Source organism: Salmo trutta, chromosome 12 (assembly GCF_901001165.1).
Source record: "Salmo trutta chromosome 12, fSalTru1.1, whole genome shotgun sequence".
Lineage (NCBI taxonomy): Eukaryota > Metazoa > Chordata > Actinopteri > Salmoniformes > Salmonidae > Salmo > Salmo trutta.
The window spans coordinates 56877647-56892221 of NC_042968.1; the positions used below are offsets into that span (position 1 = coordinate 56877647).

The 14575-nt window shown below is 43.9% G+C and overlaps 1 protein-coding gene across 2 annotated transcripts in view; it reads right to left on the reverse strand.

The window, feature by feature from the left end:
- The window catches only part of LOC115203847 (collagen alpha-1(XI) chain), a 142126-nt gene that overhangs the window by 35119 nt on the left and 92432 nt on the right, over nucleotides 1–14575 (reverse strand). For both annotated transcript variants that reach the window (XM_029768881.1, XM_029768880.1), the window contains exons 11-21: nucleotides 12467–12529; nucleotides 12122–12196; nucleotides 8003–8095; nucleotides 7859–7915; nucleotides 7590–7643; nucleotides 7322–7375; nucleotides 6920–7027; nucleotides 6737–6790; nucleotides 6300–6344; nucleotides 4448–4501; nucleotides 798–842 (exon numbers count right to left, since the gene is read on the reverse strand). In XM_029768881.1, the coding sequence (XP_029624741.1) occupies nucleotides 798–842; nucleotides 4448–4501; nucleotides 6300–6344; nucleotides 6737–6790; nucleotides 6920–7027; nucleotides 7322–7375; nucleotides 7590–7643; nucleotides 7859–7915; nucleotides 8003–8095; nucleotides 12122–12196; nucleotides 12467–12529 (702 nt within the window). The remainder of the gene's footprint in view (nucleotides 1–797; nucleotides 843–4447; nucleotides 4502–6299; nucleotides 6345–6736; nucleotides 6791–6919; nucleotides 7028–7321; nucleotides 7376–7589; nucleotides 7644–7858; nucleotides 7916–8002; nucleotides 8096–12121; nucleotides 12197–12466; nucleotides 12530–14575) is intronic.

Below are 14575 nucleotides of genomic sequence, written 5' to 3' on the forward strand. Positions count from 1 at the left end.
ACCACATTATTACTTTCTTCCACACAGACATCACTCCCAAGGTTGGTGTGTTTTTGTAGCCTTTTCTAGCTGGAGGGAACACGCGCACACGCACACGCACACACAACCTGCTCTCAACCTCTCTCTTTCAAACAAACACATAAACACCTCCCCTCTCTCACACACACACACACACACACACACTCTCTCAGTCTCCTTCACACACACTCTCTCCTAATGAAAGTAAATGCTGAACCTCAAACTCAAACGCCTCCCAGATAATTGACAATCAATTACGTTCCCTGTTCGGAGCGGCTGGGAAAAAGACTGTGGATCTTCCATCTCGCTCCCTAATTGGAGCATCCCCAGCGGAGACACTGTCTTCTCCAGCCAGGCATTCTCTCATTATGGATACACTGCTCCTACTAAATGGTCCCGGAATAACACAGATGGCCATGGAGTACTTGACTCTAACAGGACAGTACATTCGGTCTATTCTTCATTAGATGACAAGAGAGTCTTCACACTGTGGGAGTGTGGGAGTAAGTGAATGGGTCTTTATGAAACAACAGTGTGCATTTGATGGGGAAATAGACTGGAAGCAAGGTAAGGAAATGGTGTGAGCCTGGGGGATAGATTGAGCCAGTGTGTGTGTGTGTGTGTGTGTGTGTGTGTGTGTGTGTGTGTGTGTGTGTGTGTGTGTGTGTGTGTGTGTGTGTGTGTGTGTGTGTGTGTGTGTGTGTGTGTGAGAGAGAGAGAGAGGTGTGTGTCAGAAGCAGATAGAGCCAATCGTTTCTACACACTGCTACAGAACTTACAATGTTTCCTTTGGGTCCAGGGTGGCCATCCATTCCAGTCACACCCTGTAACACACACAGATGAGATGACGCCTCTATTCAAGGCATAAAGCACACTCTCAGGTTAACACACAGAGAATAAGGACATAAAGATGGGGAGGGCTTCAGTGAAAGACTGAGATACAGTTGAAGTCGGAAGTTTACATACACTAAGGTTGGAGTCATTAAATCTAGTTTTTCAACCACTCCACAAATTTCTTGTTAACAAACTATAGTTTTGGCAAGTCGGTTAGGACATCTACTTTGTGCATGACACAAGTAATTTTTCCAACAATTGTTTACAGACAGATTATTTCACTTATAACTCACTGTATCACAATTCCAGTGGGTCAGAAGTTTACATACACTCAGTTGACTGTGCCTTTAAACAGCTTGGAAAATTCCAAATTCCAGTCATACCGCTCAGGAAGGAAACTCGTTCTGTCTCCTAGCCTCTTACATCTAGGGGGCAGTAATTTCACGGCTGGATAAAAAACGTACCCGATTTAATCTGATTATTAGTCCTGCCCAGAAACTGGAATATGCATATAATTATTAGCTTTGGAGAGAAAACACTCCAAAGTTTCTGAAACTGTTTGAATGGTGTCTGTGAGTATAACAGAACTCCTATGGCAGGCAAAAACCTGAGATGCTTCTGTTCAGGAAGTACCCTGTCTGAACATTTCTTGCCCTTCTTGATTCTCTCTATCGTTTACAAAGGATCTCTGCTCTTACGTGACACTTGTCACGTCAACAATGGAGTCTCACAGCCCGGGAAAAACAGGAATGATGTAATTCAAAGCCCTGGCTGAAGCACACGAGAGCAAATGCTGAGTGGTCAGTCAATGGACTAAGCCTTAGGCGCGTGACACGCCCCGCCCCCGGCTTTCGGTTTTTTCCTCAGTTTACAGACAGGCAGATTCCCGGTCGGAATATTATCGCTTCTCTACGAGATAAATTGCATAAATATTGGTTTTAAACAGCGGTTGACATGCTTCGAAGTACGGTAATGGAATATTTCGAAATTTTTTGTCATATTTTGCGTCATGCTCGTGGCCGAGATTTAGCGTTGGGATAGTGTCTAGAACGCACGAACAAAACGTCGCTGTTTGGATATAACGATGGATTATTTGGGACCAAACCTACATTTGTTATTGAAGTAGAAGTCCTGGCAGTGTATTCTGATGAAGAACAAGCAAGGTAAGAACATTTTTCTTATAGGAAATGTGATTTTGGTGAAGGCTACACTGGGTGGGTGTCTAAATAGCTAGCCCTGTAACGCCGGGCTATGTACTTACATTATTGCAAAATGTGCTTCATCCGAAAAGCTATTTTAAAATCGGACATATCGAGTGCATAGAGGAGTTCTGTATCTATAATTCTTAAAATAATTGTTATGCTTTTTGTGAACGTTTATCGTGAGTAATTTAGTAAAATCACCGGAAGTGTTCGGTGGGAATGCTAGTTCTGAACGTCACATGCTAATGTAAAAGCTGGTTTTTGATATAAATATGAACTTGATTGAACAGACATGCATGTATTGTATAACACAATGTCCTAGGTGTGTCATCTGATGAAGATCATCAAAGGTTAGTGCTGCATTTAGATATGGTTTGGGTTTATGTGACATGATATGCTAGCTTGAAAAATGGCTGTGTGATTATTCCTGGCTGGGTACTCTGCTGACATAATCTAATGTTTTGCTTTCGCTGTAAAGCCTTTTTGAAATCGGACAGTTTGGTTAGATAAAGGAGAGTCTTGTCTTTAAATAGCTGTAACATAGTCATATGTTTGAAAAGTGTAAGTTTTCGGATTTAGAGGAGTTTGAATTTCGCGCCCCGCCCATCATTGGATATTGGAGCAGACGTTCCGCTAGCGGAACGTGTAGATGTAAGAGGCTAGAGCTGAATGTACTTTGGTGCGAAAAGTGCAAATCAATCCCAGAACAACAGCAAAGGACCTTGTGAAGATTCTGGAGGAAACAGGTACAAAAGTAACTATATCCACAGTAAAACAAGTCCTATATCGACATAACCTGAACGGCCACTCAGCAAGGAAGAAGCCACTGCTCCAAAACCACCATAAGACTACGGTTTGCAGCTGCACACGGGGACAAAGATTGTACTTTTTGGAGAAATGTCCCCTGGTTTGATGAAACAAAAATAGAACTGTTTGGCCATAATGACCATCGTTATGTTTGGAGGAAAAAGGGGGAGGCTTGCAAGCCGAAGAACACCATCCCAACCGTGAAACACGGGGTGGCAGCATCATGTTGTGGGGGTGCTATGCTGCCGGAGGGACTGGTGCAGTTCACAAAATAGATGGCATCATGAGGAAGCAAAATTATGTGGATATATTGAAGCAACATCTCAAGACATCAGTCAGGAAGTTAAAGCTTGGTCACAAATGGGTCTTCCAAATGGACAATGACCCCAAGCATACTTCCAAATCGTGGCAAAATGGCTTAAGGACAACAAAGTCAAGGTATTGGATTGGCCATCACAAAGCCCTGACCTCAATCCCATAGACAATTTGTGGGCAGAACTGAAAAGGTGTGTGAGCAAGGAGGCCTACAAACCTGACTCAGTTACACCAGCTCTGTCAGGAGGAATGGGCCAAAATTCACCCAACTTATTGTTGGAAGCTTACGGAAGGCTACCCGAAACGTTTGACCCAAGTTAAACAATTTAAAGGCAATGCTACAAAATACTAATTGAGTGTATGTAAACTTCTGACCCACTGGGAATGTGATGGAAAAAATTAAAGCTGAAATAAATCATTCTCTCTACTATTATTCTGACTTTCACATTCTTAAAATAAAGTGGTGATCCTAACTGACCTAAGACAAGGAATTCTTACTAGGATTAAACGTCAGGAATTGTGAAAAACTGAGTTTAAATGTATTTGGCTAAGGTGTATGTAAACTTCCAACTTCAACTGTGTATACGCTGTAGATACCTTCCCCAATCTGAACCAACATGCTATCGGGACAAGGGGAGATTTCCCTCACATCAAATGATGTAGAGAAGGTGAAGTGGGAGACATACATAGCTTCATATCTATAGCCATAGCCCTTCTTATCATCTGATGTATGAAGTGAACAGGAGGCTGCTGAGAACGGCTCATAATAATGTCTGGACCGGAGCGAACGGAACGGCATCAAGCACATGGAAAGCATGTGTTTGACGCATTTGATAGCGTTCCACTAATTTCACTCCAGCCATTACCTTGAGCCTGTCCTCCCCAATTAGGTGCCACCAACCTCCTGTGATGTCGTGGAGGTGTTGTATGTGGTATTTCCCTGTGGGTGTCATGAAAAATCTGCCGGTGTGCCCTTGAGCAAGGCACTTAACCCTAGTTTGCTTCAGGGGCGCCGTACTACTATGGCAGACCCTGTAAAACAACACATTTCACTGCACCTTTCTGGTGTATGTTACAATAAACATCATTTTTGTTCTGCTTGTACTTTGTACTTTGTTCGTTTTGCTATGAGCTGCAGAAATGAATTCCCTCGATGGGGATGACGTATCTGCTAAATCTGTATCTGAATTTGAGTGTGAAATGAAAGTGTGTGCGACTGTGTGTGTGGGTATGTGTGTGTGCGTGTTTGTGTGCGTGCATTCTAAACTCACAAGTTGTCCGGGAGGTCCCTGAGGTCCCTTTGGTCCCAGCAAACCACGAGGTCCCTGGAGAGAGAGAGAAACAATTGATCAAAAATATGTTTCAAACAACATCAACACCATGATCCTTTTCAAAAGTTACTAAATGAATATAGAATTTTGTTAAATGTAGATATCAATTTGCTTGTCACAACAATGAATAATGGATTTTCATCTAAAACATGCTTGAGGCTTCTTGAATCTCTCCGCACCATCCTAGACTGATTTCACTCGTCTTGATGTCTGCTCTTTTCAATGCTCTCAAACAGTCGTATCGTAGTGCCATGGCTCAACGCACCTTCCTCTCACAGCAAGTATATTTCAGAAAACAAGTAGTTGTACCACCCCCTGGTGGTATGTCTGAAATACTGCACCACACAATTTACCACTAATGATTCTCTCCCAGTCTCTCTTCCTCTAACTCTCTTCCTCTCTGCCTGTCTCATTTCTCCTCTCCGCAGGGGGAAATCCTGTCAGAGAGGAAGGGAAGCTCGTCCGTAGACGTATAGGAGCCTGTCCACCAGCCGTGAGGAAACCAGGCTGTGAACAAGAGGAATCGACCCTCAGATTCACATATAAGGTAGCAAGCTAAATAACTAACGCTGTGTACAAGACTGTGTGCATATACCATTAGCTGGACTTTATGTCAAATCCTGTTTCTAGAATGTATCTGTCAACACGTGCTTTATTGAGATGCAAGTGTCACAATGACAATTTTTTACAAATTTTTTACCATTTGTGTCCGTGTATGCTGATGATTCAACCATATACGCATCAGCAACCCCAGCTAATGAAGTCACTGAAACCCTTAACAAAGAGTTGCAGTCTGTTTTGGAATGGGTGGCCAGTAATAAACTGGTCCTGAACATCTCTAAAACTAAGAGCATTGTATTTGGTACAAATCATTCCCTAAGTTCTAGACCTCAGCTGAATCTGGTAATGAATGGTGAGGCTGTTGAACAAGTTGAGACTAAATTACTTGGCGTTACCTTAGATTGTAAACTGTCATGGTCAAAACATATAGATTCAATGGTTGTAAAGATGGGGAGAGGTCTGGCCGTAATAAAGAGATGCTCTGCTTTTTTGACACCACACTCCAAGAAGCAAGTCCTGCAGGCTCTAGTTTTATCTTGATTATTGTCCAGTCGTGTGGTCGAGTGCTGCAAGGAAAGACCTAGTTAAGCTGCAGCTGAACCAGAACAGAGCGTCACGTCTTGCTCTTCATTGTAATCAGAGGGCTGATATAAATACTATGCATGCCAGTCACTCTTGGCTAAGAGTTGAGGAGAGACTGACTGCATCACTTGTTATTTTTTATAAGAAACATTAAAGTGTTGAAAATCTCAAATTGTTTGCATAGTCACCTTACACACAGCTCTGACACACACACTTATCCCACCAGACATGCCACCAGGGATCTTTTCACAGTCCCCAAATCAGAACAAATTCAAGAAAGCGTACAGTATTATATAGAGCCCTTATTGCACGGAACTTCCTTCCATTTCATATTGCTCAAATAAACATCAAACCTGGTTTAAAAAAAACAGATAAAGCAACACCTCACGGCACAACGCCTCTCCCCTATTAGACCTAGATAGTTTGTGTGTATACATTGATATGTAGGCTACGTGTGCCTTTATAAAAATGTATGTAGTTCTGTCCTTGAGCTGTTCTTGTCTATTGATGTTCTGTATTATGTTTCATGTTTTGTGTGGACCCCAGGAAGAGTAGCTGCTGCTTTTGCAACAGCTATTGGGGATCCTAATAAAATACCAAAAATTCCAAATGACAAGGTGGTGGACATCTTAAAAAGGTCAACACTTACTGGCTCACCAGGCAGACCACGTGGCCCAATCTCTCCATCGTCTCCCTGAAAACAGGAAATGACATGTTCAGAACAGGAAGTGGGAGGTTGGAGTAGAGGAGAGAGGGCGATGGAGAGAGGAGGTATGAAAGGAGGGGAAAGGAGGAGAGTACAGATGTAGCACAGTAGGATGAGCCAGGTGGGGAGTGAGTGGTGGTGTGAGATGAGAGATGGAGTATGTGAGGAGGAGGCTGATTTTCATGACTGACGGCAGACACTTAGATCACACACACTTACCAATCACACATACGCAGACACACACACACACACCGCACAGACATACTGACCTACGGACGCATACACACAGAGTGGGAGGATGAAGAAATAGAGAGCGAGAAAAATTGGGTAGAGATGACAAGAGATGTCGGGAGGGAGATAGGACGTGTGGTGGTGCTTACTCTCTCTCCATCCTCTCCTGTGGGTCCGGGAGGTCCATGGGGACCAGCTTCGCCCTAAATAAACCGACATAATACAGATCAGTGACACACACAGACAATCACACTGGCAAAGACACACAAACACTGGACTAGAAAATACAATGTAGATTTTTTTTTTTTTTTTTTTAAAGAGGTGTGACTTACTCTGTGTCCCTTCTCACCAGGAAGTCCGGCTAAACCATCGAACCCTCTGTCTCCCTTGGCTCCGGTCTGACCAGGCATGCCTCTGGCTCCGTCAGATCCAGCACGTCCCTGGAAACACAGAATATATAGACCTTACAACACCTAGCAACACTAACACTTACATTTCAATCACTTCCCTCTCCTTCCTGAAGGGGACAATCCTTTTTATTTTTTAATTTTTTTAATTTAACCTTTATTTAACCTGGAAAGGCCTTTTGAGGTTAGAAACCTTTTGCAAGGGCAACCTGTCAAGAGGTCAGCAGGAAGTAGTCAGTAAACATAAAACACAAGAGCAATACAATATATGAAACAATCAATCCTAATCTGCATGCCAAACTAAAATGCCAGTGCAATTACACTTACCCTTCTACCAGGCTTCCCAAGGGGTCCATGAGAACCCATTGGTCCACGAGGTCCCTGAAACAATGAACAATGTTACTGGAGAACCCAACAAGAGAACCCTACCACAGAATCCCCCCAAAAAATAACCCTAATAAAAGAACCAAAGTAAGTTGTGTTTATAGCATAGCCCTGAACTTGGGCTGGCGATGACAGGATAGTGGTTCTAGTGGTTCCAGTGGTCTAGAACCTTCAGTGGTTCTAGTGGTCTAGAACCTTCCATCTGTCTTACCTGAGGACCAGACTCTCCAGAATCTCCCTTCAGTCCAGCCACACCTGGAGAACCCTGGGAGGAGGACAAACACAATAAGGTCACACAAAGGTCATGGTAGACCCAAATCAGGCCACAGCCAAAACACTATTACTGTTGTAGCATCTGAATTACAATTTCAATAGGATCTTATCAACTATGAGCACCTCAGGCTGTCCTCAGGCTGTGTACGTGACAGTGGTGTGTGTGTGTGTTTGTGAGTGGAAACTGAGAAAGACTTTGGTACGTACCAGAGGACCAGATCTACCAGTCAAACCCATAGGGCCAGTAGGACCACGCATCGCAAGCTGGAGAGAGAAAACAGCACTGTAAGAGAGATACACAATTGTGTGTGTGTGTGTGTGTGTGTGTGCGTGAGTGTACATAACCCTTACCCTGGCTTGTTGCATGATGGCTTGCATCTGAGCCTCCTGAGCAGACACCTGAGGTCCCTTCTGTCCAGAGTCTCCTCCAGAACTGAACCGGAACTGAGGGTGAAAGCAGAACTCAGAACCAATAATCAGACCCATCCCACTGGGCAAAAACTGGGTGAATCAACATTGTTTCCACATAATTTCAACCCCGAAAATTGATGTGATTACGTTGAATCAACGTGATTGGATTTGCAATAAGTCATCAACGTAAGGGCACTTTGTCTATTTACTTGAGTCATTTTCTATTAAGTAATCTTTACTTTTACTCAAGTATGACAGATTACAAAGGAAGACCCAGCCGTGATCTGCCCAACTCTTCCGGACGAACTCAATGCATTTTATGCACGCCTCGACAATAACAACACCGTACCGTGCGTGAGGGGCCCCACCGACCCAGAGGACCTCGCTCTCTCCGAGTCCGACGTGAATCAGGCCAACACACGGGCCGCAGGGCCGGACGGTATTCCAGGACGCGTTCTCAGAGCAAGCGCAGATCAGCTGGCAGGCATATTCACCGTCATTTTCAACCTCTCCTTGTCCCAGTCTGTAATCCTCCCATGTCTTAAGCTGACCACCATCATTCCTGTTCCCAAGAACTTTAATGCTTCATGCCACAATGACAACCTCTCTGTAGCACTCACATCTGTAAACATGAAGTGCTTTGAGAGGCTCGTTATGGCACACATCAACTCCATCATCCCAGCCACACTAGGCCCACTCCAATTTGCATACCGCCCCAACAGATCCATAGACAACACAATCTCAATTGCACTCCACACTGCCCTCGCCCACCTAGAAAAGAGGAACACCTGAGAATGCTGTTAATTGACTACAGCTCAGCGTTCAACACCATAGTGCCCTCAAAGCTCGTTACCAAGCTTAGGACCCTGGGACTGAACACCTCCCTCTGCAACTGGATCCTGGACTTCCTGACGGGCCGTACCCCAGATGGTGAGGGTAGTCAACATCATATCCGCCATGCTGACCTTCAACATAGGAGCCCCACAGGGGTGCGTGCTTAGTCCCCTCCTGTACTCCCTGTTCATCTACGACTGTGTGGCCACGCACAACTCCAACACCATCATCAAGTTTGCTGACGACACGACGGTAGCACACTTGATCACCGGTGATGATGAGACAGCCTACAAGGAGGAGGTCAGTGACCTGGAAGTGTGGTGCTGGGATAAAAACTTCTCCAAAGAGCTGATTGTCATGTGTGGCTCAGTTGGTAGAGCATGGTGTTTGCAATGCCAGGGTTGTGGGTTCGATTCCCACGGGGGACCAGTACGGAGAGAAAAAAAATTAAAATAAATAAAAATGTATGAAATGTATGCATTCACTACTGTAAGTCGCTCTGGATAAGAGCGTCTGCTAAATGATTAAAATGTAATTGTTGAATAAGGGGAAACAGGGGGGTGAGCAGGCCCCCATCCACATTGACGGGGCTGCAGTGGAGTGGGTCGAGAGCTACAAGTTCCTCAGTGTCCAAATCCCTAAGGACTTTAAATGGTCCACTCAAACACGCACAGTCATGAAGAAGGCACGACAGCGCCTCTTCCCTCTCAGGAGGTTGAAAATGTTTGGCATGGGCCCTCAAATCCTCAAAAATTGAGAGCATCTTGACTGGCTGCATCACTGCTTGGCATGGCAACAGCACTGCCCTCGATGGCGCTACAGAGGGTTGGTACGTCTGACACCAACAGGCTCCTGAACAGCTTCTATCCCCAAGCCATAAGAATGCTAAATAGCTAACAGAATGGCTACACAGACTATCTGAGTTGAGCCTTTATTTCTATTTTTGAACTGTCTCTATACACACCCACGCACACTGACTCTCCAACACACACATAACATGCATACACATTCATACTGACTCTACACACACACACACACACTCACATACAATCATAATTTCTGCTGCTGCTACTCTGTTTATCATCCTGAAGCCTAGTCCCCTAACCCCTATACATATCTACTTCTATCACTCCAGTATCCCTGCACATAGTAAATATGGTATTGAAATTGATCCTATATATAGCTTCTTACTTTCTTGTGTTCTTCTTACTTCTTATTTTTATTTATTGTGTGTTTTTGTTCAACCTTATGTTATTTTTAAAGCTACATTGATATTGATTACTGCATTGTTGGGTTTGGAGCATGCAAGAAAGGCAATTCACTGTACTTCTGCACGTGACTTTAAAACTTGAAACCCCTGTCCATCTCTAACAACACAGATGAGGACAGTCCAGCGTAAGCAGATACAGGTACATGGATTAAGAGACAGACAAGGCAGAGAGTAAGAAAATAACAGTGACCCCCAGTGGGTTAAGAAAAGGTCAAGTCGGCTTACAGGCTAAAATAGCTGTAAACCTTAGCTCATACATCAACTGCCTGGTTATGGCCCTTTTCCACATCCAGATGCTTATACTGGCATCTAGTGGTGATATGTGCATAGTGCAACCTGGATTTTCTGACCAACATCTGGAGTTGGATGATCCAATAAAGATGTGCTTCTGTTTCTGTTACTGTTGGAATGAATAACAACACAACAGTGGGGAGGGTTTTTCACCACAACCGTTACCTTGTTATTATACAAATAGGGGAAAAAATAACATTGAACACAGGATTGCATGAAGCTGGCAAACCTTACTTTCTTCAACACAGTGACATCTCTCCAGCTAGGCTATCTTTCTTGATATTTCTCTTGTCCCTGGAAAGCCTCACCGTTCCACCGTTCTCAATCAAACCAAACCATGACACAGAAAATCTAACCATGCCGAGAGAGAGAGCGAGAGAGCGAGAGAGAGAGAGCGAGAGAGCGAGAGCGAGAGCGAGAGAACGAGAAACCAGGGGCACACAAATAGGGTCTTACTGCCTAATTTCCAAGCACACTATCCAACTTTCCAAAATCAAACATATCTATATTTGGCCGAGTTATCGTGTTGACATGGCTATTGCTCACAACTACAACTAATAACAAAGGTACAATGCATAGCTATAAGGCACAGTCATAAGGCATGTGTCTGTCCCACCTAGCTATCTTAAGATGAATACACTAAACTGTAAGTCGCTCTAGACAAGAGGGTCTGCAAAATGACTCAAATCTAAGCACAGGCCCTTTTACCACATTTAAAAGGGCCTGTGCTTTACAGTTGCACCTTGACCAGACCGGGCTAAATTCATGCCCAGACATATTGGCCTGACTTTCCTAGACGGCTCTGCTCTGCTCTGCGGTCTCCTGAGACTTCAGCAGGACATCTGGACAAGTCATCACACTCAGGAGCCGCAGCAGCATTAAAGCAGAACACTCAGCAGCAGAAGAAACAGAAAGGCTAGCTATTCACTTTAGCCTTCGCAGCTGTGATCACAGGAAGGAACACTTAGACCTGCTCTACTTCCTGTCTGAGGCTGGAGGACTTCCTGTACGACTCCTATATCTGTCAAATGGGCTGGAGTCTGAAGACATGAGGACGGTGGGGGCTGGGGGGCTGGGGATTGGGCAATAGTGTGAGGTAGTTATCTCATTAGTGAGACGGGGAGAAGAGAGGGGAAATGAGAGGCGAGGAAGAGCCGAAGAGAGTGAGTCTGAACGAGCGGAACCACAGCCTCCTAAAGCTTCAACTAGGAGGTGCTAGAGTGCTGACAGCAGAGCATTCTCTGATTGGAGTATCTATTACGGGGCGGGACCAGAGAGGAAGAGTATTTGATTCAGAAGGAGACTCCCTCCCTGCGTTCCAGAACAGAGATCTCTAAATACCCTCCGACACAATAGAACACACATCCCACATAGCTAACTTCACACACAGGTCAGGACACAGTGACCCAAACCCCACAGAACTCCGATTCGATATTAATTGCATTCTATCAGATAATGCAACGAAGAGAAGAGACGATTAGCCTTGCGACAAGCCTAACAAATATGCCGGCGGCTTGAGAACAGCAGTACAGAAAGGGACATGATTAGGATGGAAGATTAAGAAGAAAGTTTACTTACATTATTTACTTATATGCAGCATCAGGGAAGTCTATATATTCTAGATCTGTGTATTCTAGAACTGTCAGATAATGTTATTTACTTACAGGCAGCATGAGGACAGTCCCTGGAGGTCCTGGCAGACCATCCGCACCAGGAAGACCAGCACGACCATTCGGACCCTGTGACAGAGAGATAGAGAGAGAGAAGGGGCGGGGGATTTACTCCAACAAGGTCAAAATGTACACATGTACAAGTTTTGTCAAAAACCTGACACGTTTGAATTCCTGGCATCATTTACCTGGACTAAACTTTTAAAGGTGTATATCAATAGCTTGATTTACACCTTTTGGATTTATTAAAACAGTTGCTATATGATGTGTTTGTGGTATTTTCCATGTATTTATTTATTTGTCATTGTGTTTTACTGGTGAGGTGTCCTTGTTACTCACCCTCTCTCCTGCGTCTCCAGGGCTGCCCGGGGAGCCGGAGGAACCTGGGGGTCCAGGGAGACCCTGTTTCACAACAATACATATCATCAGACAATGAGAATGGCACACACACACACACAATCACACTCATACGTACACACAACAAAATTCTACTTACGCAGTAACATACAGTGCATTCGGAAAGTATTCGAACCCCTTCACTTTTTCCGCATTTTGTTATATTACAGCCTTATTCTAAAATGGATTAAATCGTTTTTTCCCCTCATCAATCTACACACAATACCCCATAATAATAAAGCAAAAACTGTTTTTTAGATATTTTTTTTGCAAATGTATAAAAATAAAAAAACGGATATATCACATTTAGATACGTATTCAGACCCTTTACTCAGTACTTTGTTGAAGCACCTTTGGCAGCGATTACAGCCTTCTTGGGTCTTCTTGGGTATGACGCTACAAGGTTGGCACACCTGTATTTGGGGAGTTTCTCCCATTCTTCTCTGCAGATCCTCTCAAGCTCTGTCAGGTTGGATGGGGAGTGTCGCTGCACAGCTATTTTCAGGTCTCTCCAGAGATGTTTGATCGGGTTCTAGTCCGGGCACTGGCTAGGCCACTCAAGGACATTCAGAGACTTGTCCCGAAGCCACTCCTGCGTTGTCTTGGCCGTGTGCTTAGGGTTTTTGTCCTGTTGGAAGTTGAACCTTCACCCCAGTCTGAGGTCCTGAGCGCTCTAGAGAAGGTTTTCATCAAGGATCTCTCTGTACTTTGCTCCGTTCGTCTTTCCCTCGATCCTGATAAGTTTCACAGTCCCTGCTGCTGAAAAACATCCCCACAGAGAGTTGCTGCCACCACCATGCTTCACCGTAGGGATGGAATCCAGTATCCCTGCACATAGTAAATATGGTATTGAAACTGATCCTATATATAGCTTCTTACTTTCTTGTGTTCTTCTTACTTCTTATTTCTTGTGTGTTTTTGTTCTACCTTGTTATTTTTAGTGCTACATTGATATTGATTACCGTAATTTCCGGACTATTGAGCGCATCTGAATATAAGCCGCACCCACTGAAAAAAAAAATATATATTATTTTGAACATAAATAAGCCGCACATGTCTATAAGCCGCAGGTGCCTACCGGTACATTGAAACAAATTAACTTTACAGGCTTTAACGAAACACGGCTTGTAACAAAAATAAATAGGCTTTAACGAAACACGGCTTGTAACAAAAATAAATAGGCTTTAACGAAGCACGGCTTGTAACAAAAACAAATAGGCTTTAACGAAACACAGCTTGTAATAAAAAATTAGCAGTAAACAGTAGCCTACCAAGAAAGTCATTGCTCCAGACCAAGCTCCCGTGCAGCAGCTCTATTTCCTTTTCCAACAGCCAGATCAATCGCCTTCAACTTGAAACCTGCATCATATGCATTTCTCCGTGTCTTTGCCATGATGAGGGTGACAAAATGACTACTGTAATCAGAATGATGGGAAGTTTGAGCGCGCTCGATTTAATCTAAACAGTAAACAAAAAAGTTGTTTGACCTTAACCCGTTCGGCAATTTCATTGGTCTAATGAAAGCTTCATGCCGCCAAAAAACTGAGCACGTCACAGAATGTTTATTTTTTTAATTATTTTTTTGAAAGCGGGAAAAATCCATATATTAGCCGCGTCATTGTTTAAGCCGCGAGGTTCAAAGCGTGGGAAAAAAGTAGCGGCTTATAGTCCGGAAATTACGGTACGGCATTGTTGGGTTTGGAGCATTTAAGAAAGGCAATTCACTGTACTTCTGCACGTGACATTAAAACTTGAATCCCCTGTCCATCTCTAACAACACAGATGAGGACAGTCCAGCATAAGCAGATACAGCAGGTACATGGACAAAGAGACAGACAAGGCAGAGAGTAAAAAAGGTTTCCTCCAGACGTGACGCTTGGCATTCAGGCCAAAAAGTTAAATCTTGGTTTCATCAGACCAGAAAATCTTGTTTCTCAGGGTCTAAGAGTCCTTTAGGTGCCACTTGGCAAACTCCAAGCGGGCTGTCATGTGCCTTTTACTGAGGAGTGGATTCCGTCTGGCCTGATTAATGCAGAAATGGTTGTCCTTCTG